The 27,651-nt window shown below is 34.1% G+C and overlaps 3 protein-coding genes and 1 pseudogene across 3 annotated transcripts; 1 reads left to right on the top strand and 3 right to left on the bottom strand.

The window, feature by feature from the left end:
• Positions 1 to 1,123: 1,123 nt before the first annotated feature.
• LOC140831974 (uncharacterized) lies at positions 1,124 to 5,005 on the bottom strand. The gene is made up of 4 exons (XM_073195715.1): positions 4,756 to 5,005; positions 3,804 to 4,062; positions 2,841 to 3,734; positions 1,124 to 2,175 (listed from the first exon to the last, which is right to left on the bottom strand). The coding sequence occupies exons 2-4, from the start codon at positions 3,915 to 3,917 to the stop codon at positions 1,366 to 1,368; spliced, it is 1,818 nt and encodes a 605-aa protein (XP_073051816.1). The 5' UTR covers positions 3,918 to 4,062; positions 4,756 to 5,005; the 3' UTR covers positions 1,124 to 1,365.
• Positions 5,006 to 5,745: 740 nt separating this feature from the next.
• LOC140831973 (beta-adaptin-like protein A) lies at positions 5,746 to 11,653 on the bottom strand. Its single transcript, XM_073195714.1, has 11 exons — positions 11,401 to 11,653; positions 10,270 to 10,786; positions 9,840 to 9,964; positions 9,093 to 9,291; positions 8,065 to 8,293; positions 7,753 to 7,919; positions 7,412 to 7,621; positions 7,205 to 7,315; positions 6,923 to 7,099; positions 6,376 to 6,822; positions 5,746 to 6,169 (listed from the first exon to the last, which is right to left on the bottom strand). Exons 1-11 carry the CDS (start codon positions 11,451 to 11,453, stop codon positions 5,879 to 5,881), a joined length of 2,526 nt encoding a protein of 841 aa, XP_073051815.1. The 5' UTR covers positions 11,454 to 11,653; the 3' UTR covers positions 5,746 to 5,878.
• A 2,981-nt stretch (positions 11,654 to 14,634) lies between these two features.
• On the bottom strand, positions 14,635 to 19,179 carry LOC140831536 (indole-3-pyruvate monooxygenase YUCCA2-like). Its single transcript, XM_073195283.1, is given in 5 exon segments — positions 14,635 to 15,276; positions 15,373 to 15,495; positions 16,721 to 16,969; positions 18,080 to 18,343; positions 18,345 to 19,179. Coding segments are annotated over 5 exon segments (1,284 nt in total). The 5' UTR covers positions 18,768 to 19,179; the 3' UTR covers positions 14,635 to 15,051.
• Positions 19,180 to 26,452: 7,273 nt separating this feature from the next.
• LOC140831842 (D-amino-acid transaminase, chloroplastic-like) lies at positions 26,453 to 27,318 on the top strand (annotated as a pseudogene).
• The last annotated feature ends 333 nt before the right edge of the window (positions 27,319 to 27,651 follow it).

Below are 27,651 nucleotides of genomic sequence, written 5' to 3'. Positions count from 1 at the left end.
ATATATGTCATATGATGCATGCTATTATGTCACGTTTATTACTGCATGTTGCATTTCATGTTGAGCCGTATCTCCTTCGAGATAGCCTTTACTGTTGAGCTGTATCTCTTTCGAGATAAGCTATATATCTTGTGGGGCCGCTCAGCCCTGTCTTGTCTTGTGGACGCATGGACACCGAGAGTACACAGTGGCCGACGGGTCGGGAGGGCTTCGGTGATCCGGGACATTTTAGGTCCACGTCTGTTCTTGCAGTGGATGCAGTGACCCAGAGGTAGGACCGCGCGGCACTATCCACTTGGCGCCTCTAGACTGAGCATTTTGAGATCTTTTGTGATTCCTGTTTCTTGACTACCCTGGTATCATATCATAGCATGTGCATTTCATATAGGTTTGTATACTCATGCTTTTGTACTGGGCGTTCTTATCGCTCACGTCCTCGGTTTTGTTTATCTTGGACACCCCATTTCCACGGGGCAGGCCTCAGGTTGGATGGCTCAGGAGGAGGAGGAGGACGTTAAGTAGCCGGTGGAGTTATTTATTCAGTACTCTTTGATTCGATATGGTTGTACCGTATACTTTCTTTTCATTCTGAGTTGTTATGGATTTTCGATGGGGTTGTATAACTATCATTTGTTGACCTTTTCCGCTATTATCTCTGATTGTTATTAATTAAGTTAAGTTGCATGCTTAGTTCTTGATTAGTAGGTGATTCTGGAACGGGTCACTACATGTAGCCTTTATGATGTTCACTATAACCGATAAGTGCAAAGCAGTAGAACGAAAGGAAAGTTTGTGCTGATTATATGGACAAAGACAGGGGAAGCAAAGGCACCCAAATATTCTAAAACAAGTATAATCAGTAACCTTGTTGCATAATCGAGTAAGAGGAATATCAACTATTTGTCGATGTTTACATTCAACTACACCGTTTTGTTTTGAGGTGTAATGACATGATAGGCGATGAACAATACCAGAAGGTTGAAAATAATTGTGTAAAGGGCAAAATTCCCTCCCCCATCAGTCTGTATTTTTATGATCTTGGCGCTAAAATGATGTTCAAAAGATTAGACATTGACATACGTTTTACAAGCTGTTTTTCCTTAGAAATTTTCCCTCGAAAAAGGATATCAAACTATATTCTGATCATTTATAAGCATGTTATCAAGTTCTCATGCAGTAATTTTTAGCACAAATAAACGGCGACGAACAAGATATATGAGTTACATTGCCTCCAAATCCTTTAAGACGAAATAAGCCAAAAGATTAACGAATTACATCTCCCCATCCCTTTTATGTACAACTGTCGGTGTATGTATCCGCTTCAAGTGCAATCAAGCTTTCATCTGGTGGGTATGGCCTTGCCCTTTAGTTCAATAATAGGACTGTACACAAGGGAAAAAAATGAGCAGACATATTGAGCTGCCCTTGATATTGCTTCCGACTAAAAACTGAAACACGTTCCTCGAATCTCGAACCAAGATTCACGGCTTTTGTTTTTGTTGGAGTAAATGACCCTTTTTGATCACTAACGACCACATTAGGTATCTGTAGTCTTGAAAAAGATAAATTTACAGCTTCTTTCTTGTAAATTTTCTCCAGGCTCTCCGCTGGTATTATCTCTAGCTGATTTTTTCGGAAAGTGCCCATAATTCGGTTCGCTTCTTTCGTTAACCCGACACTCCGCCATGCTTCGGAAACCAACAGAAACGTGCTTTTCTCTGGTTGAACATTGAACTCCTCCATGAGTTGGACCATTTCTTCAGCTTTCCAAGGCTTCTTAGATTCTGCAAAGCCGCTGATTAATGTCTCAAATGTCTTTAGATTTGGTGATATTCCACATTCTATCATCTTTCCAAAAACCCTCATTGCAGAGTCCATTGAACCAGAACTGCACCATCCGCTGATAATGGTGGTGAAGATCACAACATTTGGGCTAAGACCGGAATTCTTCATGGCAATTAAAAGTTCCTCAGCCTTCTCTGGTTCTTGGGCACGCACATATCCTTTAGCCAAAATGCTATACGCATGGGTGTCCGGTTTGATGCCGGCTTCCACCATCTCATCAAAAATTTCTAGACACTTGATCATATAGCCTGCAGCACTCCAGCCATTCATGATGGTGCTAAAGGTAATCACATCTGGTTTTAGTCCAAATTCTTCCATCAGGGTCAGAACCTACGGAAGAGAGCATCATCAGTTCCAATTCTTATATATCTAAACAGCCAAGATTCGAAGAAAGCTTGGTATAATTAAACTGTATCAAGATCTTGACATTACACAGCAAAAAATTGGCAGTCACAAAAACTGGTAATGTCGAACGGCTATTACATCATTAGAGCCATTATTTTGTACTATTACTGGTAAACATCATTGGAGGATGGATACAACATAATATAAAACATGGAATAATGGAACAGTTCCTTATAAATTACTCTATTGCTTGAGTGAATTATATTTTCGAAAAAGAGCAAAACCACCTTCGTCAATGCAAGAATTTAGAACTGGGTATCTAATTCAAATCTAGCAATATGCATAACGTTTTTCTTGATATTACAGATAAAGTGGCAGGAACAATAATTCCTATTGACTCCTCCGAAACAAGGGGAAAAAAAGAAGCCATGGCTAGTTCTGTGTGCTTAGCATTGCCAATTATTCCATAATATTCGAGGTAAAAATCCTTAATAAAGGTTACTTAATAAAACTATATACTAATGACATTTAGATCCCTCCAGCAATCAAGTGATGTTTCCACGGCTCCTTGGTTCATCCAGATACAATATGTGAAGTGTAAGAGAAGGTGCCAAAACGAATTATTCAAAAACCATAACTCTTCGACATACCTCATCAACACCATCTCTATCAGATAAATCAAGGAATCCTTTGATCAATGAATTCAAAACGACGAGATTAGGATGTACTCCTAGTTCCTTCATCATGTAAACAAATCTCATTGCCTCCCTTATTCGACCTTCCTTGCAGTATCCTGAGATTACGATGCCACAAGTTCTTTCATTCGGCTGCACATTGTTTTTCTGCATCTCTTTAATCACAGATTCTGCCTCTTCCGTTTTCCCATTTTGAGCATAAGCAGTCACCAACGTGTTGTAAGTAACAGCATCTGGCCGCAATCCCGAAGATACCATCTGATGCATCATATTCCAGGCCTCTCTTACATTCATTTTGTTACACCATGCCCTGACAAGTACATTATACGTCCTCAAATTGGGTTTCACATTCTCTTCCCTGGACATTAGCTCCATAATTCTGGACGATTCTTCGGGCTTTCCAGTTAACCCATATCCTTTAATCAATGTATTAAAAGTACTGGTTGTGGGTTTCATCCCATGCTCCTTCATCTTCAAGAAAGCTTTCACGGCTTCCTCCATGTTCCCACATTCAGCAAATGCATTGACAACCGCATTAAAGAACACAGAATCAGGCTTCATCCCACTTTTTTGCACTTGAGAAATAATTGGATTTATGTATTCAAAGCGTTTCTGAACAGTCAAAGAGGCTAAAAGAGTTGTGTATGTTACTAGGGATGGTTTATGTCCTGTAACTATCAAATTGTTAAAAATAGACTGAGCATCTTGAGGTTTTCCCTTTTCCAATAGAATATTCATCATTTTTGTTCGGGAGCGAACCACTTTACAACTCTCCCCATTCATGCAGAAAGTACACAGAGTAGATGCCGGCATCGGATAAAGTCGAATTTTCTCATTATGAGACCTTTCCTGCAATGAGAGAAAGACCGTCACATTTTTTGCCGTTAGTCAGGTGGACCTCATGCTATAAAAGATTACCTTGATTGAAAATTCTTGAACCCACTTTTCTTTAAGGATCAAAGCGTTCCCTCCACTATTGATGGTCATGTCAGAATCTGCACTTTCTTTTTCAAAATCCCCCAGGTAGCCCATTGTTATTCTTTAAGGATATTACGAGCAATTTGAATTCCTTGTAGTGGCTTATTCACAGTATAATCGGTGTACACAAGGACACCTGCGTCCTCTTCAGGAAGTTAGTAAAAACAAAATGCCCACGACCTGCACATCAGTATGTACACTGCAAAACAAAAATAACCAAGAATATCAACAGCCTTTCAAATAAAAACTTGCTGACAAAGGCTCTATAATGGCGGAGTCAGAGATTCAAAGTATGGAGACTGAAACTAAACACATGGATTCCCGGCTGCTCATGCTATCATAAATTCTGAAGCAAGGTATACCATCAGAAAACCAGTTCGACCCATAAGAATAATCTCTGCAGGGGCTGACCGAGTCGCTACTTAAATAGAAAAAAATAAACAAATTTCATTCATATTTTTATGGAATTTGTAAGTTCACCCCTCTAGGTGCACCAAGTTCTCCCCCTTCTTTGAACCATATGCGAATTCTCATGACTCTTTTTTTCATGCTCGAATCCAATCTTACCGCTAGCCACGACAATATAAGCCAAACAATCACATATCTTTTTTCAACCAGAATACCAAACGTCCCAAATATTAACTTATAAATAAACAAATAAAAATCATGAAAAAACAGAATATTAAACCTAATTGTCTCTGTCACCATATTATCTCGAATCGGATAACTGAAATGTTGCAATACCAAGAAAATTGGTAGTGCCCAATTTTAAAAAAGTTGACACCATAACTTTCAAAAAAGGTGAAAAAACAATTTGATGGGATAAAGAATATTTGTGAAAACTAACGAATGAATGAGTTCTTGAACCGTTGAAAGAACATAAAGCTGGCACCTTTATGCACATTGCACTCTCTCCAGACACACACAACCCAATCGGTTAGCTATTCCTGATGATGCAATAACATGTAGGAAATTAGGAGAGAGTTGTTCGAGGAATCTCTTCTTCACACGACAAAATCCTTACAAAAAATCTTATCCACGAATTTATCGTAGAATAATGTACGTGATAATTTCTGAAAATACAGTGGAGATAAGGCAAGAATCGAGGTAGAAGGAACCACACCACCACAAGGCAAATGTGATTTTATCTATATTTGGCATCATTTTCTTCCCTTATATTATTTATTAATTAACTATTTTTTGGATCTTACAATTCCCTGTTTTGAAGGAATTTATACTTGAATATTTCACCAACATTTTCCCTAAATTTTCTTTTTTTAAAAAAATTTGGTGTCCAAGACTTCTTATTTAATTAGCATAATTGTAATTTTACAAGAATCATATCATATTTATATTTATACAATAATAAAAAATAAGATTCCTTGTGGCATAGATATTCCACGTTCGATACAGATAATGAACGGGCAATGGCTCGTTGAAGTTTATTAACACTTCCCGTAACTCATTTTTTTCAGCCAACTTTATTTGAAAATTACCATCATTGTAAGTTACGTTGAGCTAAAATGCAGTGACAAACAACAATGTTACATTTTGGTCTTTTGAGAGCTTTGGAGAATAGAGATTTGAGAAAATATTTGAAGGCAATAAATTGAATATTTGATGTTATCTTGAAAAAATAAAATCATCAATACAATCAGAAAATGTACACAAAATTACTTAAAAACATTAAAACAATACATTTCAAGTAATGGATGCACACACACCCTCGCATTAGTTTTACAGGGAGTGAGAAAATCACAAATAGATTATGCCATTACACCACCTTATATCTTCTTTCTGGTCATTCAATCGTCACATAAGAACATTAAGTCAATTGGTATGAGATACTTTTTTGGAGTAAAAAGGTCGGAGGAAGCCGAACTGAACACAACAAAAGAAGCCCTTTTCACTTTTTAGTCTAAGTTGAATTTACATGACAGTTTCCTTTGTTGACTGTCACTCACCAAAACCAAATTTGAATGGGCATGTATAAGTAACGGCTAATTTATCTGCTCCTAAGGCAATCCAAATTTGGACAAGGCAGACTGGAACATTTCTAAGAAGGCCGGGGACGTAGTTGGATCATCTGATTTGATCTTTAGTAGCACTTTACACGTGGACGAATTGATAATACACTCGACAAGATATGCAGACGATTCTTCTTCTTTTCGTGCAAAGAAAAAGAACTTATAATTTGGAGATTGACCGCCCGAAGCTACGCAGTGGAACGAGTGGCCTTGCATGTGTCGAGAAAGGGCCTGAGGTGTTGTCATGGCCGCAACTCCTCGTGGATCTATAGAGATTTCCTGAAATGAAAGAAGAAATCCACTCGTAAAAATCTTGATTCTGTTCAATGCACTACCCTATAGCTATAAGATACTCTTGAACTTAGTCTGGGGTGACGAATTCTTTCGTTGGTGACGAGAACTTAACTTTATTGATATAATTTACTTTTCTTATCGTGGGGGTGACATGCGAATTCAATGCATACGATGTTCTTAGATCAAGAAACCTGGAATATAGACACTGGCAATTGGCGCCATTTCTGCTGAAAAGCATTAGCATCTAGAACAGCTTTAGCGTTGAGCTTCAAAGCAGGAGGCGAAGGAGCAGGAATAGGTGCGGTGGGCATTCCCAGACCAAGCAGTTCATCTATCGCCAAACTAGAAGAAGTTTGCGTAGATAGATTGTCAAGTGATACAAGGTCTAACTGAGACTCAAAAGCACCTGTAGTCGTAGAATTATCGTAAGAAGGGACACTATACGCTGAACCATTGCTTCTGTAACCCTGATTATCTTCCTTTTCAGAAGTACTCAATAGTAAGTCTTTATCATTTGCCTCAACTCCCTGAGCTGCAATTATATGATCCCCAGAATCCGTGCCAATGGACAGATTCCCAAGTTCCTCCGAGAAAGCGAATGGTCCTCTGTATTCCTTATCAGTGAACATGTACGAGGGCTACACAAATATTTACATCAATCATTCAGCATTCCGAAATGCATAAAAATAGTGGCCATTCAGAATCTAAGGAAATATGAAGCTAGAAAAGTAGAAGTACCTTCTGGTACACAACAGAGAGACTGTTAAATTCATCAAAGATGCGATCTTTTGTTTCACTACTTTGCGTGTCTGCAAAGGCTGAGACAGCTTGTTTCGGAGGATTTACAACACGTTCTGCTACTGAAACATTGTACTGTAAAAGCCTATAGTAGAATAATGCTCTATCATGGACATCCTGCAAGGGTAATAACTTAGTGACCGTTCTTCCACAAGCTAGACAAAAGTATACACGTCACACGAGCTTCAGATTATATTCAGTCAACTTTCGATCAAAGCTGACCTGATGAAAATCGGCAAGACCAGCAGCTAGAGCAGCTCCGAGGGCCTGTCTAGTCTCTGGTGGTCTTCTCAAGAAACACTTCATTACTGCTGTGAGAAGATGTAAACGAACCTGTATAACACAGAACTAAGTTGTCAATAATTGAATAAAGTTGACAGAGATGGAAGCATAGAAAGGGTCAAACGAGAAGGAATGCCATCTAATCACCTCTGCAGAATGCTCCTCATCCCAGTTCTCTATAAGACTCTCTAGAATATAAGGAGCATCCAGCATGTCCTGGGCATATTCCCCCAGCATCCAAATAAGAGCTGCCTTGGCTTTTGGTTCCTGAACATTTTTGCTACTAATATTCCCTACAACTGCAATGCAGTCGTGACTCCATTGAGGATATTTTCTTAAAAGATCTTTCACAAGAACCTACATAGAAAAAGAATAAGAAAAATCTAGAGTTAGCTCATAAGATCATGACATTACATCGTGTAACTTTCCATGGTAACATTTGTGATTAACATATCCAACCGTCCAGGAAAGAAAAGAGAAAAACTTACAAGAGTTTCAGCAGTCACATGTTCTTTTTCCATTTCCAGAAACTGAAGCAAACGATCAACAATGGCATTAACATCATACTGCTGCAATGCAATCTTCCCAACAGCTCGAATTGATTCTCTTGCCATTGGAATATCAACATTTGCAACATATTCACAAAGTTCAGTCACTAAAATGAAGCCAAAAGGTTGCACATTAGTTACATCAAAAAGTTAAGAAACCACCACCAACGACCAACCAATGACAGGAGGATGAACAAAAGCAAGCAATAAACTTTCAACAAAGTTTAAGCAAGTGCATAGGATGCTATCTACCTATCTCATAAGTATTACTCTCATTTGCCACAGCGGTAAGCATCTCAAGTTTCAATTTTTTGACATAGAATGGCTCGTTATACTGGCAGTAAAAATGCTTGTAGTCTGAACAGAAAATGAAAGGCGCACGCATCACCAGCAAATGAAGGTGGCTTAGAACAGCGTAGGATTGCTCTGGACTTCCCGAGCTTACCAAAGTGAGCAGAGGAGCTTTAATCCGCTCATACACCTATAGACACACATTTTAAGTAAATCAGTGCTTGGCAAGGCAATCTAAGATAGTCATAGAAGCACGACCCAAAAAGCTTAAAAAGACTCCTAGTATTAACAAAGTAAACTTAAAAACTCAATGGTATAAGCATCGCTTTGAAGCATCTAAATAGCAATTTGACTAGGAGTCACGGACCAAAAAATTGTTTTACACTGTGTGTATGCAGCAGAAAAAGAAGATTCTATATTATGTTATACTCACCATAAATGATAAAGGACTCTCAATCTGGAAGGATGGCATTGGAGAAATACAAACTTGTACATCCCAGGAATTAAGGAGGGATTTGTGGAGTAAAATGGATAAAATGATTGCAGGAATCAAATCCAGCAGAAGAGAAAAGAGAGATATCTTTAAAGAAAATGTGGCCATGAATGGCATTGTGGCCATAACAGTAGGAAGTTGCGTGTGCAGAAATCAAATGGAGAATAAATTATTCCGCAATAAGCTTTTAATGGTTACTCCAGGCGCTACCAGTAAGAAAAAAGTGGCTACATGTTGATGTCTGAAATGAGTGCTAGGTAAAAGGAAAAAATACAGAAATGGGCCAGAAACATGAGCCAAAGCATATAACACTTACAACCAAACAGCACCAGAAACCTGCCGGACTTCATATTCCAGAATAACGTGACACATAAAATTTGGAAACCCAATTGGCGAATCGAAGCTTATGTGAGTGGATGTTAGAAGAAGCATTAAATCAAGCCAAATCATCAATTATGTAACAACAAGGTGATTTTAAATGGAAAATAGCAATTACCTGTTGATGAACATCAGTCATGGATAAGGTCATGTGCAAAAACACCTTAATGGTGGCCAAGACAACTGCACCATTTGCATGCTGAAGTCTATCTTCAAGAAGATTCATGATGTCAAAGATCTCCTCGCTATCTGTTGGAACATATTTAGCAACCAATTCCAAAACAATACATTGCGCCCATTCACTAAATTCTTTGATCCTGCAGTAATCAAATGCAGACTTTGGTACTTCCTAACTTTCAACACATGTAAGAAAGTAACAAAGACAGTTTACGTGTTCATTTTGGATTTTCCAGGTTGCATATCCTTATAATTTGGTACATACATGGATAGAACTACGAGGTATAATTTCCGTACAAGAGATAAGAATCAGAAAAGATACATGTGAGCAGAATAATCATACCTGCTTATCACCAAGAAATACTGAATCTAGAAAAGTAAAAACAAAAAATCTTTCATTTTTCTATAATGCTGAAACTAACTGTCAAGCATAATAGTTCAAACAAGTTATCAAAAAAGATAGACACTGAATAAGTCTAATGAAACAACAAGGTCTACCACATCAGGAATGCAGAATCATGAATTGAGATCTACTATGTCATGGTGACAAATCATTTACGATAAAAGGAGAACACAACAAACGAACTAAATAAATAAACGATGCGGATGACTTTGCAGCTAGTACTAATTGGAATTCAATAGCTAGAAAAAAAATCAGCTAATGAACCACCAATACTATGGTAGATACCTATTTAAAAAGTAATATACAACTGGCTTGCTAAGCAATGCTTCTCTCTCCCTAGCTGCTTCCTCGGATGTGCTTGCTTCCAGACCCCAAATCTCTTGAAGAGAATTTAAACAATTCGCGACCACCTGATTGACAACAGTAGATAAAACGATTTTGAAAGAAGAAAAGCAAAGCCTGTCTGGAAAGAACAGTTATGATGATGAAATAAGTGGGATATTTAAGATTAAGAAAATTTCGATCATATTTATGCAAATCTGATAAATAAAATAATAGTTTACTCTTTACCAATTTATCAAGAATGGATGCATATCTCAACTCCAAATCAAACCCAAGTTAGTACAGGCAGAGAATGAGATTGATCTGAAGGTTAAAAGTGACATCTACATCTAAAAACAGATATAACAAAAAACGATGCACAAAGTAACTTGACCTGAGCATCTTTGTCTTTAAGCATCAAATGCTTGAGCAAAGCCGGAAAATCTGCATCCACGCAAGTCGATGCTGAAATATGGTATAGTTTGAGCACTCCAACAGCCGCAACCATCCTAACATAACTATTCCCATCTTTCAACCCATTACCTAAAGGCCCGACCAAGTATTCCACCAAATTAGCCACACCAAGGGAACAAAGACTCCTCAATGCCAAACCCCTAATCATTGGATCCTCATCCTTACAGTCCCTCTGGAGAAAGTTAATTGTCAAAAGTGCAAGATCTGGATTGTGCTTCGCATAATTCCCCACATACAAATAACACATCTTTTTAAGCACAATATCCGACGTCGCTGAGCACATCACCATTTCACTAAAAACTGATGATACATCAATTCCAATTGTCATGTAAGATATAACCTTCTTAAAAAGATCCCGTTTTGTGTCATCAGTGCCAGGAGCTCGGCTACCAGCAAGCTGGCGCAACTGCGATTTCAGATCTGAAACTTCCCCCTTCCTGCTCGAAGCAGAAGGAGGGTTAGAATTTGAAGTAGCATGTTACCATCCGTTTCCGAAGTTCGAGAAGGAGATAAAGTAAAGTAAATGTTGATTAGTTTTTCCATTTCAGAGTGCCCAAAACATGATACCCTCATATCACACACACCAGGTCACAAATATCCCGTAACACATAAATTCAGCAATGAACGGGATTCGTTTTGCCATTTTCATTTAACGAACCCCCAGATCACACAGTGAAAAGATATCCACAAACACATGGTCCAGCGCACATGAGTTAAGTTGATAGTTTTTTTTCTCTCGTTCACAACAAAGGATTGACTTGAACCATTTGCAAAAATGGATATAAGCACACATTCATACAGTAGAATTTCAAGTTACAATAACTCAATCTAGTAAAACTTAAACCCCCATTACAAAACTTCCCATATTTCGAAGTATCAAGGATTCACACCCATTGACCCATTCAACTAAAAAAAGGTTGGTCAGTTGTTAAAATACTCTGCCTAGGACTTTCCGTCCACCTAAAGTATCAATACGCGCACACACGGGCATCAGAACGTGAAACAAAAACCCATGACATCGAGAGATAATAATGAAGGATTAGAAGAGAACCCGGACGGCTGAGACGGAGAAGGGGATCGTTGAGATTGAGCTGGAGGCGCCATTACCGGTTCGCGATCCTTTAAATTCAATTGATTGAAGCTCGAACCAACGCTTCCGAAAAATTATGAGAATTCCTCAGTCATCAAATATGTACCCACCTAAAAAAAATTGGATCTTGGAAGCGAAGGATCTGCATTCTGACAAGATTTTGGCAAAGAATTGAGAGTTTAGACCCCACTCACGTCTCCTTTTCTGTTACTTGATTTTTTTGTATTGATTTATTTATAGATGTTACTACTTGATTATTGATTTATCAGTACTCCATTAAAAAAAAATATTAATTTATATCAAAACAATTTAAAAAATCTTCATTCTCTTTAGAAACTTTATTATTGAAATTAAGAAAATGTTTATGATATTATTTCTCTAAATATAACTATTATCACAAATATCATTTTTTAAAATAAGATTTAAGATATCATTCTTAATTATATTTTTTAAGTTTTTCATAGACTGCTCTTCATTCTATTCCTTTTATTGACCTGTCAATTTAATATATCTCGGATTAAAGTTATGTTTGATTTCCCCATTACGTGATCAAATCAAGTTAGACATCTCTATATGAAGCTACACCTAAATTACTCATTCATAATCTATATTTGTGTGTTTTCCCATGTGTGTACATCTTTTAACTGAGTATAAAATATTTATTTCAATTTGATTAATATAATTTTCAATTATATGATAATTAATAATATTAAACAAATTAATCCCGAAATTAAAAGTTTGCAATTGTATCAAAGGAATTTTATCATTTGTAATGATATCCGGTATCGTACAAGCTCACATAAATTAGCGAATCTATATATAACATCTGACCTTTGATTGATCGTAGAAGGCCCAATTATAATTTAAACAAATAATTTCCGTAAGACCAAGTTTTTTTTTTATAGACATGGCCATCATAATACTAATCGAAATCCACCCAAACGATAATGGCCAATGTCCAAAAATATCTTTATTACAAGAATTAAAGGCCCAAAACGACCCAAAACATGACAAGGTACCATTAAAATTATTTAAATACTAAAACCGACCATTGACACACATGATGTATTGTATGTGTTGCAATAAAAAATTAGATAATGAAATAGTTTTTTAAATAAATAAAATGAAAGTTTAAATTTGAAATTGATATGGTAGGATAGAAAATAAAATGTAAAGAAACATAAATTAAATTTCACTCCTTTATATTTTTCATTTTATGTTCATGAAAGACCGCTCTACTTTGTATCATTGAGAGAAAAGTGTCTTCAAAATCGAGCAAGAATCGAAGAAACCAAAAACACACACGAAAACAACGTGCCCCAAGGGTATATATGACTGAAAATGGATATTAGGGATTTAGAGTTGAAAAAAATAAAAACTTTTATTCGATTTTTACCATAATTATTTTAGGTTTTTGCTTTTCTGTGATCTAATTTTTGCTAGGAAATCATTGACATATGGAGAGAAATATGTGGAGTAATGATTAATAAGACTTTTGAAATTTGATTGATTGATATGTGATTATTCATTTTCGTGGATTCCATGTCTCGTTCTCTTAATTTCATGCATGTTGTGCTATGCATAAAGGCACGTCCGACATTGCCCAATTAGATATTTCTACTCCATCTCCTCTGTATAATTTCTATCTCCTCGGTACGTACGTGTATACACACATATACACGTTTTTATTCCTTTGAATTTTTGAAAAAGAAAATTGATTTTTTGCTATTCATGCACGTCTCAAAAAATTAAAGATTAAAAAAGAAAGAAAAGAAAATCTTCTGTTCATGTACGAATTAAATTATTTTTAAAAAAATTATTTCGATTTAGTTGAAATAATGGAACTAAAACCTGAGTAGAATATTTGTTAATTTTATTAAAATAATATAGGGAATTAATTATGCAAACACATTTAAATTTTTGCAAAAGAAAATTAGGGATCGATTATGGAAAGAGTCGTGTTATTAACGGGCCGGGACTCGTGCAATGACATTTCCAACTTGTGTAATCTTTGATAAATCGCTTGTAAATTATGTCATTCAATTATTTTCAAGTTCGATGATGATAGCTTAAAATACAATTTCAAAAAATAATATTATAAAATAATAATTATAGGCTTAAAATAGTGACATCTCATCCCCTCAAAAGGAAATAGTACTGATCTTGATTGTTTACCGATCTTAATAGATAACGATCCCACAGGGATCTTTTCTTACATGAATCTGTAATCATTGTCGAATTTAGGAGAATTTAATTCAAAAACTTGTTTGTGCCCTAATAGGAAAACATGGCATTTCAATTTCATAATTAGGTTCAATGAACTCATTATTAGTTCAATTAATTGTCCCTTAAAAACGTAACGATCACACACACACACACACACACACACACACACACACACACACACACACACACGCACGTACGTCTGATTCTCTAAATTGATGAATTAACATGTCTAACGTGGTACTTTGAAATTAAGATACTAACCAATAAAAAAATTAATTAATGTCATGAAAACCAGATATTTACGCATTTTAATTATAACAAAAAAAAGAACGTCATTCAATTTAAATGAGATTATTAATTATGGGGGCATGTTATATAATTCTTAATTTTAAAAGAGTGGATAATGGATGAAAATAACACCATGCATATCTCACACGTTTTAAAGAAGAACGAGTAAAAGTGTAAAAAAATACCAATTTATTGAACTAAAATCAAACGCTAACAACGTACATAACTAAAAAAAAATATTGTATATCGACTTATATCGCGAAATTTGTATTTTTGTATCTCACGTAAATTGCATATATACACACCTCTATGTCTTCGCTAACTAGGTTTACAAAACTATATTGAAGTTAATAAATTATCGTTTTAGAAACTAAACTAATACCTTTACGTACAACAACACACACACACACACAATTTGGCAAACCGAAATTTTTAAACTTCAAATATTGAAAAATTTTGACAACCAATCACATGATTAAGAATTTAGCGTAGAGCAACGTAACAATCTCAATCTAGCACATTCGTTTATACTGAATTTATAGTGGTCCAATATCTACTTGTAGGGAATGTAATCATTTCACGTATAAACTGGCACAGGTCAGAAAGAAATAATAAAATTGCACTAAATGAGAGCCGGTGTGATCATTTAGAATTTTGGTACAAAACTTTCCCCATCTTGTTTTAAATATGATTACAACGACACTCGTCACAGCCAACTAAACCCTAAATAAACAAACACAAAAATTATACTTCCCAAGCCTAACTAATAACTTTCAATTACAACAAGCGTTACACACGTCCAACCACCTTTAATTTCAGTGATAAAACATCAAGTGATCGAAATACAAGACGTGCAAGAAATTTACCCCCGTGACTAAAAAGTTAATATCTCATGGCTAGGAAGAGAGTTGTCAATGTACAACAAGTATGCACTACTACTTAGATCGATATATATCGGCCTTTTTTCGAGTTCTCGGGGGAATGGTTAATGGAGATTGATCGTCGTGAATTTCGCCAAAAAGTTGATCCGGAAGGCGATCATCTTGGTCGATGCAAACCAAAAAATTCTCCATTAGTAGTTTTTTCTTCAAGTCAAATTTATACATTTTTTGCTAGGAATGGGGACAAGAAACGGGTGAATGTTTCTCTTTCACCTTCTCTCCAACAATTTTCTATGTCATTTGCTATGTTTTTGGCATCCATGGATGCCCCTAGAAGGCCCCGTTTGGTGAATCCCACCGAGTATAGCCCATGTTCGCCTTTCCAGCCATTTGGAAATGGCCTTTTTGGGAGGCCATCTTTATTCGAAAACATCTCACTTCCCTGGTTTAAAAAAATTAACACGGATGAGCCAACATGTCCTCTCGTGTGCACTCTGAAAATTTGGAGATTTATTGCAAAATCAAAAAGTAGTTGTACCTTTAGCCAAAATGGTACATTGCTTTTGTAACCAGTCGCTAATATTATTGCATCAAAATTTTGTATTCTTCCATCAACAAATTCTACTGATTTGTGGTTTAGTCTCCGAACGCCGGGGTACACCTTTAAAATTGTAAAGTAAAATAAGTTTCAGTAATAAATAAAATGATATAAAACAATTTTTTTTGCATGATGCCATATATATCAATATCACTCCTTGAAAGTTGCCTTCAAATCGGTGAAATTCCATAATTAAAGCAAAAAAAATCAAGCAAAAAAACAAACTACTTAGGTTCACAATGGTACACGAGGGTTTCTGTTTGGGCTAAAATAATTAAATTAGAAACCCACATTAAATTATAAAGCATGCCTTAAATTATGAAGCCCAATTAAATAATAAGCCCATGATGGACTAATTCTTAATCGATTCAAAACTGGTCACTGAGCGCGGAAGAGGAAGCAGAACGTGGGAGGATAGGTAGAAATTGTGGCATGAATGAGAAAGATCATGGGCTCATGGAGGGAGTGGAGAGAAACGGCACAACAGTGGGAAAAAAAAGACATCGGCAAGCACAGAAACAAGGAAAAACACAACTCTACACAGACAAAAATATGCAAAAAGCTCTCTGCTAAATTTACAATCTTCAAGCAATAGTTTTTCAAGCTTTTCAGTATATTTCTAGCGTCTTCTCATTTTAGATTTCAGCACAAGTTATTATATTTTCAAGTTTTGATGAATTCCTACAGTTTTGTAAATTCAAAATCATGTCAGGGGTTTATTTGCATCGATTCACAATAGTTTTCTTTATTTTGGCATTGCATTTGTTTTAGGAGACTATAACTGACGGTCGAATTTAGAATTCACGTCGCTTGAATTTTTAGAAGTTAGATTTTTATCATTTTACACAAATCGGTGCATTTTCGCACCTGGCACGCCCGCAACACCAAATATTGTGCAAACAGTTTCTTTGTCAAAGTTGATGATTTTCACCTTACATTTTTGTTTTACAGTGTTGTTAAGTTGGAAGCAAATCGTGATGAAAACCACTCGATGACATGGTGTTTTTTTTCTGGAAAATACCAACCAATTGCTAGAGAAATTAATGTGGAATCTCAAGCACAAAATTTCAACCGAAAAAGGACCCTTTTTTCCTAGTAATTGTTTGATTAAAACAGGTGATTTCTGTCACACTAAAAATGTATCTAACAGAAGCAAAGGAAACCCAATGATCGATAAAGGCAGTTGAGATCATTGGTTACAACAAACACTTTAAAAAGTTTGATGTGAATTTAGCAATAATTAGCGAAAGGGAATATTGTCTGTAGACATAGCAACGAGGAATTTTACCTTAATGTCTCCACTTTTAATCTTGTCAAGGGTTCCAACATCCAACACCGGCGTTTTTCCAGAGAGGTTCTTTAGCTCGAGTGGACCTAGCCGAGGCCGGTCCAGCCCTAACCGACTGGTATCACCGAGTAGGAGCCATGAAACAATTAATAGAAACCGGTCGACAAGGTGTAGGGGAAACCACTTCAGTAACCACGTGGACAGCCCAAAAGTTGATCTTCCAAGCATTTCTTGCGGTAGAATGTGCAGCTAAATTCATAAGAGATAACGCCATTCACCCAGAAAATAAGGTAGAAGACACAAGAAATAAACATTAAAAAAACAAAAATAAAACTTAAATATAAGAACGTAAATATAGTTACGAGGAGGCGATCCTGTTGCATATTTTAACTCACGTCATTTCTTGGTTAAATTCCATTGGTCTTCCTAAAGCTAGAGGTCATTTATATTTATAGTGGGGACAGGGACGTAGCCAAAAATTTTTTTGATCCTGGGCTGAACGAGACATCGTGAAAATTTTTTTCGATTACTTTGTGTGAAATTTCCAACGAGACTAGTAGTCTTATTCTTGTTTCCACGGTTGAAAAAACCCTCAAGAACTACCAAATTCGGCTAACATTTTTTAAATTAAAAATATAAGGCTAAAATTAAAAAAAAAAAGCCCAATTCATATTTCTAATTAAGCTCAAAATTATAGCCTGAGCTGGAGCGGTCCCTCGTGGGGGAGAAAAATATTTAAAAGAATACATAATTAGTAAGCATGCAAAAGAATAAACTTTACAAAGCAAAATCGCGCATGCTTGAGTATCCCAAAAAAGTGAAAAATACATTAAGGTTTTTTAATTCTTTAAATCATATAGATTTAACTAAAATTTCAAACAATTGGGAAGCACTGAAAACCAAGATCTTTCTTCATTTGTGTAAATCTCCAGCCACAAATGTTCCCGAAAAAAAAATCCAATATAATACACTAAATTAAAATAAAAGCTTTTTTTTTTTCAATTTTCATTTGACCTAGGGTTTCATTTTTTTTTTTGTATAAAAAAAATCACAACTTGTGATTTTAACGAAAATTTACACATACCCTAAAAACAGTAGATATACTCCCATTATCATACAGTCAATTCCCATGCACAGACAGAATTCACCTAGTACTTAATAAGTACCGAGAGAAAAGAGGGTGAAAATCTATTAAAAAATTAATTTCACAAGAAATCTAGGTTTTCGCCTCCATTATTCAAATAACGAACACACGATGGAGCTCATCATCTTCAATTATGGTTTTCTTTTTAATAAAAAAAACATGGTAGAAAAACTCACACAAATAAAAACACGCACTAAAAGGTGTGGATTTCTCACTTTATCTCTGACAACAAGTGAAGGGCTGGCACCATGGTTGCACAGATCCAAACAAACTTCCATTCCTGAATTCCCACATCCAACAACAAGAACTTTCTTCCCTCTGTAAACCCCTCCATTTTTGTACCCGCTGGTGTGCACCAAATCTCCGGAAAACTCTGCCACCCCTTCGATTGGCGGCACCACCACTTCCGCATTCTCCCCCGTCGCGACTATTAGCCACCGGCAGATGTATTCAGACTCCAACCCTGCTCCTTCTGATGCTTGTTTTCACCCTCCAACATCCAAGAATACTATCAAACTCGGCACTCAACACCTTCTGATTAAATACAGGCCTGATTTCGAACCTTTTCGCGTAGGATTCCAAGTACTGGATGAACTGCTGTTTGGTAGGGTAAGTGGGGTAATCTTCAGGGAAATTCATGAGTGGAAGCTCGCAGAATTGTTTAGGTAAATGGAGTTTGAGCCGATCGTAGGTTTTCAGCTGCCATAAAGATGCTATACAGTTGGATCTCTCGAGAACTAGAGGTGAAACGCCTTTTTCCTTCAAACAAGCGGCCGCCGCCAAGCCGGAAGGCCCGGCACCGACTATGACAGGGCCAGGAACCCATTTCAAGCTTCCAAGATCAATATCTTTACAAGGATCATGGAATGTTTTCCCCGTTATTTCTCTTAAGTAATCATCCATGAGTCAAGAATCGCTAATCCGAGAGTCAAGAATCAGCGCCTTGGATAAAGAAAAACCCCACAAACAAAGGAGAATATAGATAAATGGATATCTTATCTATCCAACTGCAGATTTAATATTTTCTGAATCTTGGACTCCGCAGTTCAACCACTTCAAAGATTCAGTAAATGAAGAAGAGTGAAATACGGCAAGGAAACAAGTGGTAAAAACAACGTGTATTTGATGCGGAAAATGGTTCGTGGATTATAGAGATAAGTCCATATATTATTTGTATGTATATATATGTATATTACCTTTGATCATAAATCAAAATAATATCGATATTACCAAGACCCGGTATGAGGAGAAATCCCGAAGAAGAGGAATGGATTATGAAATTTTTATCCACTTGAGAGAATGGTTTTTGTAAGTTTCAAATCGAGAGACAAAACAGGAGGTGGGACCGAAGGCTACGGGGATTATCAATCAGCATTCATTCATTCAATATTGCTATTATTATTCATTTATAGACAGGTTTAAAAGATTTAAAAAAAACGAAATAAAGAGAGAGAGAAATAAACAAATAATGATTTTGTTTCATGAAAATATTCAACTTTTTCATGGGATATATATAAGGAAATAAAAGCAAAGGTGATGGCAGTTCGGTGTGTGTGTGTGTCTATATATATATATATATATATATATATATATATATATATATATATATATATGCTGATTTACAGTGATATTGGCTAACAGGAAATATCACCATTTTTAACATCTTGTTCTTTTTTCTTAATTGGGTCTAATATTGCTTCACGATTTAATTTTATTATAAATTTATATAATTTTATGTTTATTTCTCTTCCTTAATTTTCTAACTTATAATTTTGAATCACCTCCTCGACCATTCTTCTACCCCGATACTAAATTTATTGGTTTCTGAGTGACTTCTGACTGTTGCGAGATATATGATCTTGTGGACTACTTAATTATTCTTTAATTTTAAAATAAAGTTATATATTGCCCGTCTAAGTTGTATTATCAAGAAAATACTTTTTAAGAATTAAGACAACTAATTTTATTATTTTAATGTATAAGAACAAAAACAGTAATTCACCTTTTAAATAAAAATTACATAAATGTTTAAAGGGTGGATCGCTTGGTTATAATTACATATATTTTAAATTGCATCCATTATTTCTTCAAAAAAATAAAATAAAATTGCATCCATTATTCAAGGTGGGGAAAATAAATAAAGAAAAGAGAAAATCCACACTGGACAAATTTGACTTTGGTCTTTATTTTTTACTAGACAACAACGTTATGTTTTATGTTCGAAACTTCGAAACTCATTTTTGTGAAAAGACAACAAATTAAATGAATTCAAATTTTAATGCACGAGGTTGTTTTTTTTTTTTAAATAATAGTTCTGCCCTTTCTATGATGAATATAATTATTTATTGAACTTTACAACTTCATGTACATTATTCAACAACCATAATAAATTCTATAAAAAATGATTGAAGCAGAGATTAATTTTTTAGAAGTAAGTAAAAAGTGTGTACTAGGCAGCTCAAAGTATTAAAGAACGAGTACAAAAATATTAAGATGTCACCTATACGTAATAATGAAATATTTAGTTCGCATTCATAGTGTTGGGAATGTAACTAAAGTTCTATAATGGTTAATAAGATGAAAATATAATTTCATTGAAATTATATTTTTTAGGTAATGGCGAAAAATGCATTCATAAGGGTTTATGCCTAAAGTGAACAATAATATATCATTGTAGAGAATCGAGATATATGTATTTCATTGTATAATAAATAGTATCAGAGTCATGATCCAAATCGAGCCAAGTAGATGGAATATTCGGATACTTAAATGAAGGAGGTGAGGGCTCTCATTAAATTCACGAACTCTCGAGAGAGGTCAAGCTTCATGTATTTTACATAAGACGTGCACTCCCAACGCAATGTATATGAGTGACCTTGATTTGAATGTATTATCACCAAAATTGAGAGGATGGAAGAATGGGTATTAGGGGAGGCCCGAACCATGAAAATAATGGTGGTCCTTTATTTGAAGGGAGGATTACCGGGAATACAAGTAAAATCCCACAGTGAAAGTGTATATGTTGAAAATCATAAGTTAATAAGATGAAAAAATATCTTTTGGCTAAAGTTAAAACAAATTAATGAGAGTTTAGGCTCAACATTGACAATATCGTATGTTTTCATCAATGGAAAAATTTTGTCGAGGAAATTATCGGACAATTTACCACTATTTTTCAATAGCTAATAACTAATAGAGTTGGATATATGACTAGTTCTTAGATCTATCTTCAAACTTTATCAAAGGCAACACTTTGGACGATTCATTGCGAGTGTGATAATCATTTATAAATCCACTGATAAAAAGTTCGATCGTTTCTTAAATTTTAATTATGATAATAGATGATAAAACTAAAAGAAAAGACAAATAAAATAATTGTTTAGTATTAGTTGCTTTGTTGACGAGTCTTTTTAAATTGATCGCCTTAGCAATGGGTTGGAAATCAATCAATATCGGGCCTTCTCGTTTTGTTTTTAGTTTTTGGATTTGTTTCTCACATATTATATTTTTATATTATGGGAAATAAATATAATACTCCATGTTATATTTTATCATCCAAAAACTAGATGTAGCGTCACAAATTAAATATAAATCTGTGTTTTCCTTTAACTGAAATAATGGCTCGTATTTGGGTGGGTTTGTTTCCATACACATTTAAATTAAAGGGTTCGATTATTATAATTGATTTTTAATAGATAAGGATTATGCATAAAGATATAAAATTTCAATGGATATGAAAAAATGATATATTATTTAATTGTAATTCCAAAATTAAAATGATATCAAACTAAATAAACGCGCGATAAAAAAACAACTTTAAAATTTTATTTTAGTTTATTATATTTTATTTTAGACTTCTGGGGAATCCATGAGGCAGAGAGGGCAATAAATTCCAAATTTTCTTTCATAGATAATAATGGTAAAGTTATAAATGCATTAATCCATAAATATAAATGATTTTATTCATAAGGCTGATCCATAATGTATACCAATAATCCTGTGTATTAAGTAGTCTTCTTTATATAATTAATATATTTACGGTGTTGATTAATTTCTTATAAAAATTGTAGAGATTTTTATTCAAAATTTGGAGATTATTTTTTATAATTAGCTAAAGTAAATAACTATTGAACTAGAATAAATTTACGTATTTTTGTATTTTATATTGAATACTTATGTGTGTGTGTGTGTGTGTGTGTGTGTGGAATGATCAAATTTTAAATTCTAAAACTTGATATTTAATGAAATAGTGTGCATCACACATATTTTCTATTTACCTATACTACTAATAATAATAATAATACATAATCATTTAACTGAATAGAAAAAAATACGTCATCTTTTATCCAAAAAAAAAGTTATTACAACAACCTATTTTAGTAATTATATTCTAAAAATAACTAAGTGGTTTGTCAATTATAATAAAACATTTACAAATAATTAAAATAAAATTAATTATGTTACAAATTTGTGCACGTGTATTTCTAGTATATAAAAAAGCTGTTACCAAATATGAAAAGGAAATTGTGTGGTGTTCCTCTCACTTGGGAACTAGTTTCGACTTTCGAGGGAAGATTTAGTCTAGCTATAGGTCTATAGGCTACGTGTAACATAGACCTGTCTTGAATGAGTTTAAATATGACAAACAAACAGCACAAAAAAGTTAAAATTTTCATATAATTTAATTGAATTATTTTGCCTATCCAATAATTTTCAAATTACCCAATTATAACGTATTAAATAATAATCTTGAGTTCAATATATACTTCTAATAAAATATGGCATTCTATCATATGATAACATTCGGCTCAAATACTCTAAATTAGGAATAGAAACGTGTTAATTATATCGAATCATAAAATTTTCCGAAAGTTTTTTTTATCATTACCTAAAATATTAGTCAACTGCAATCTCTAGAAAAATAAAAACCTTTTTTCCACAATATGTGCAGTTAACATGGCGTAAATACACGTTAAACTCAAAGATTTACTTAATACGAGTTCGACATATAGCGATTTCGAGTTCCTCAGTAAATAAAAAAAAGAAGTTATTTTGTGTAATGCACATTTGAATGACATGATATTACTTAAAGTGTCAGTTAACGTTTTATCATGGCTAATATATATGTACTGCTTCAATAAAAGTTTGAGGACCATTATGGTACGTAATATTTTAGAAGGAGAAGAAAAACAGTAACCTAATACAGATACTTCACGTAAATTTTCAAGATGCTTGATTGATGTATATTTTGTAATATAATATTCTATGAATATTTAATGAAAATATAAAGTATTACCGTGAATATTTAACTAATTATAAGGATAAGTTCGATACTGCTATATATTTATTTACTTATTATTATTATTATTATTATTATTATTTATTAGCATATTGATACTTTATGTTCAATCAAGTATCGTTTTGCGAAATTGAAGAATCTGTTCGACAAAGACGTGTTCAATTCAAAATCAAGATGCATGAAAGCAATTTACCGAAAATTGTAGATTAAAAAAATTCGACTTTACGTGAATTAAATATTTCCACTTTTTATTATAATATAATATAATATAATATATAATAATTATATCTATAAATTATTTTAAAAAAACACAATGTTTGAAAATATATTTAATTTTATGCAGGAGATTTTATGTTGTTTTTTCCTATATTTCATTTGACTGATAAATGCGCGCGAAATACCGGATTTAATTATTATTAGATATATACTTCTAAGTGAAGGAATTGGTAATAAACTAAACGCACAAGGAAAAGATTAGTTTACACTCGAGGCGTTAATATTTGCTTTGAGAAGCCACAAGTCAACAATTAATTTAGTAAATAAAGTTTAAAAGTCACATAGATTAAATTAAATTAAAATAGTGGGCGACACACCCCACAATTATATATAAGAAAATGGGGACTACTTGCACATTTTATAAATCAGAAAAAGGAAGTTTTTAGCTCCACCTGAGATTTGATTGTTGGCTTTACACAAGTGAAAGTGAAAGTGCCCCATCTCCCACTAAATTTGTAAACATTCGGAAATAAAGTTGTGCTTTCTAATTTTATAATTTGATGAGCTATGATACTGAAAAATATGTATTCGATTAACTATGTTCCATATAATATAATTAATTTTATTTCATATAAATATATGTAAAGTCTCTGTATGCGTGGTAACAAAAACTAATCCATATTTTTTTTAATGACATGGAATCTATTGTGGCCATTTTTCGACGTGTGTTGAGTAAATCTTCAAAGCAAAGCAACAGCTTACAAACCACACTAACCAAATAAACTGCAAATAGCATATCATGTGCGATGCAATCGTCGGAAAAAATATCTGTTAGTAAATCAAACTCCTTACTATTTTGATCAAATGTTTACATACTCCACTAAATCAAACATATCTTATAGATTTCATTTCCCTTAATAAATTATTTTCCCTTCTAATTCTTAATAGAAGTGGGGTTTCCATTCTTCCCAGTTGGTCAAAAAAAAAAAACAATAATTATTACTTTTTTGTGATTTAGAAGTGAACTCAAAAGCGGGGTAGAGGCATTCCGCTCTTTTAAAGGTAATGGTCATGAATTTGAAAAAAAAATATTTGACGTTGTTTAAAATGTTATTTATGTTCCCAAAATTTAATGCTCGTCAAATCCTGAGGTTTCGGTTGAGACTCGAGGGTGATATAATAGGCAAAAATTTGTGTGAGACAGTCTCACTGGTCGTATTTGTGAGATGAATATCTTATTTGGGTCATCCATGAAAAAATGTTATTTTTTATGCTAAGAGTATTACCTTTTATTGTGAATATAGATAGAGTTGACCCATCTCACAGATTATGATCTGTGAGACGGTCTGACATTAAACACACTCAATATAATATTGACATGGGAATGAAGATAATTTTTTAAAAAAGATTTAAGAATGTCAATTCATTTAAATATTATCTTCATATTTCAGTAAACAATTAAGTTGTATGAATGGAACAAAATACCCTACCTTCTTTTTCATAAAAGTTCTTATAAGATTGTATCACGGATCAATTTTGTGAGATAAATATCCGACCCGACCTATAAAAATATTATTTTTTGCCAAAATGTCACTTTTCACTGTATGTATAAGTCGGATCAATCCAAAAAATATAGATGATTGATACTGTCTCACTGAAAACATAATATATTTTTTTAATGAGATTTGACATCACGTTATATAATAAGTTTAATGTATTGTAAGATCAAACTATATTGATCTTGAAAAAACCACCACAATCATAAATGAGATACACCGGAAACATATTTGAGTTTCATCATAGATGATAAGGAAAAATTCCTCACAACCATATAATGAAAAATTTATTATGACAATTTCTCTTTGAGAGTCCACAATAAAGTAGTTTTATTTCAAAGAATTAATAATAAAATAAATAAAGTGACTCGGTGTTGAATCTTATTCTTGGATGATTAGTTTTATTTATTTTTAATTTTCACATATTCTGCGTGACGTCATAAAAGTGGAAGTACGGGCCTTGGATTGGGTTGGCCAAATTGTTGATGCTATATTGCTGACGAATGGAAAACTAGTATACATTAGCTCTAAGTTTTGGCCCACCGGGAAAAGTTTATCTATCAACTAATGCATAATATCTCACGTCACAGCCATTTCGCCATCCACATTGTTCTTTCTTAATCCATCTCATTCTTATTCCGATTTCTAAGTCCATCATTGAGCACCTAGTATTAATAAGCCAAAATTTTATGATAATAGTCACACATCAAACATAAGTAAGACCTGTGTTCTACATATCTCCGCCTAAGACCGCCTAGACGGCGCTTAGGCGCTGGGCGGTCCAAAACCGCCCCGATTTTAGGCTAGTCGAAACTTCTAGGCACCACCATATTAATCGGTTGCCTAGGCGACGCCCGGACCTCCCGCCTGGCGCGAAAGCCGCTTAAGGGATTTTACAATTAAAAATCCGCCTAGGCGGTTTACACTTAAAAAAAACAAATTATGATATTCCTAATTATAATATATATGCATATCACCGCCTAGCCAGATTTCTATATTTAAAAAAAACCAAATGAACTAGAAGAAGAAGAATTTGTATCAGATGAAGAGTAGGAAGAAGCCATGGATTTTGAGTTTGAATCCGATACAGAAGAAGTATTGGAAAAATATGGAGATGAACTAGAAGAGTTAGATGTTTAGGTTTAATATCAATATATTATGTTGGAAAAAATGTTGAACAAATTTAATTTTCATTGTACAACGGTTGTAGTAAAGTAATAAACTGATGTGGATGATTCATATATAAAAATTTATTAATATATATTTATTATTACAATTTTAAATTTTATAATAATATATATATTTCATATACAAACATAATAAGCTTTAAAAAAAAGCTTTAAAAAAATATCACCTAGACCCCACGTCTAGATGATATGTAGTCGCCAGCTGATCGTTTTTTATAACACGGAATAAGACTACACAAGTAATCGTCCACACTTAACAAACATAATTAGGTCTATGGAAGTTCAATATAATTTTTTATAAATCACTTTTTAAATTTTCATTTCTAACCAATGTGGGATGAATCTAATAATCATTACCTCATGGACATTGGTTCGGCAGCCTTGGCCAAGATAAATCTCCCCTTCAGCACAGAAAGCATTAAATGGATACTCATACAAACAGTGGGCGCTTCGAAGTGCAGAAATGGATCATTAAGATACTAGTTATATCCATCTGACTGACTGCCATGAGTCATCCCTTCATGCCATTGTAAATTTGTAATTCAAGATGAATCTCCTTCAAATTACAAAAACACAAAGCAGTAACTTCATCATTAATCCCGATAAAACCACGCCAATTCGCTGTTATGAAAAAGCGTGAATTATCTCCCAAAATGTACTGTAGAAATAAAGGCGGAAGAAAATGGTGCATAAGCTGCTATTTGGCTGGATGACAGAGGATATATTGCCGAAGGGCCTAATATGAAGGTGGCTTTTGTTACGAAAAGAAAAGGAGCTTGTGATGTCCTAAATTCGACAAGTACATTTTATTTCGCTGGCGAGAGAGGGAAAAATTCAAGGGACATGAGTGGGAGACATCACCATAGAGGAAGGGAAGCAAGCAGATGAAATGATGATTACTGGAAGTGGTGTACACAATGGGGGGACGATCAAGTAACCGGAGACAGTGAGGTTGTCTTTAAGCAACTTTGGATAATCCCTTGTTGGAGAACTATAAATAGATGTGATTGAATTGTTTTTGATAGCCTTTATAGTTTTGTTTCAAACGTCCAGTTTAGTTCTTGGTCGTATAACATGAAATGCTTGTTTCTTTCTTGGTAGGTAACGAAGGCTCGACAGCTCGAACTCTGCTGAATCTGATACTCGAGGACATGAAATCAGGACCAGCCACGGTGAGAATTCCGGTTACTTATTAACCAGATGGTTTGGAGTGTTGTAGATATGGATCAAACAATGATCTTTAGAAACCAAAGTGAATCTTTTATTTGAACATCAACTTTAAAATTCTTGTGAGAGATTGTTATATTCAAGCATCAAACGCCTTTGTGTATAGGTGTTAAAGGCGTTTCATTGCATAAAGCAGTTGTTTTGCTTGAGAAGCAAGAGATTCATTAGCTATTCATGATTTTAAAAAATAATGATTAAATTCTATTAATAACAGAAATATAAATGCACTAAAGGTGAGATAAATTTCTTAAAAATAATTCGAAATATGTAAGTATTTTATAAAATAGATTAAAATATATTGG

Source organism: Primulina eburnea, chromosome 5 (genome assembly GCF_022965805.1).
Source record: "Primulina eburnea isolate SZY01 chromosome 5, ASM2296580v1, whole genome shotgun sequence".
Lineage (NCBI taxonomy): Eukaryota > Viridiplantae > Streptophyta > Magnoliopsida > Lamiales > Gesneriaceae > Primulina > Primulina eburnea.
This window is presented reverse-complemented; position numbering and strand designations above follow the sequence as displayed.

What these genes read in the sequence shown, in the direction of transcription:
- LOC140831974 (XM_073195715.1), bottom strand. Translation starts at nt 3,917, where the DNA reads ATGGGCTACCTGGGGGATTTTGAAAAAGAAAGTGCAGATTCTGACATG. An exon ending in TTCAAGAATTTTCAATCAAG is followed by an intron (nt 3,735 to 3,803) that starts GTAATCTTTTAT and finishes CTCTCATTGCAG; the next exon opens with GAAAGGTCTCATAATGAGAA. An exon ending in ATAGAGATGGTGTTGATGAG is followed by an intron (nt 2,176 to 2,840) that starts GTATGTCGAAGA and finishes TCTCTTCCGTAG; the next exon opens with GTTCTGACCCTGATGGAAGA.
- LOC140831973 (XM_073195714.1), bottom strand. Translation starts at nt 11,453, where the DNA reads ATGGCGCCTCCAGCTCAATCTCAACGATCCCCTTCTCCGTCTCAGCCG. An exon ending in GTCTTGCCGATTTTCATCAG is followed by an intron (nt 7,100 to 7,204) that starts GTCAGCTTTGAT and finishes TTACCCTTGCAG; the next exon opens with GATGTCCATGATAGAGCATT. An exon ending in TGCCAGTGTCTATATTCCAG is followed by an intron (nt 6,170 to 6,375) that starts GTTTCTTGATCT and finishes CTTTCATTTCAG; the next exon opens with GAAATCTCTATAGATCCACG.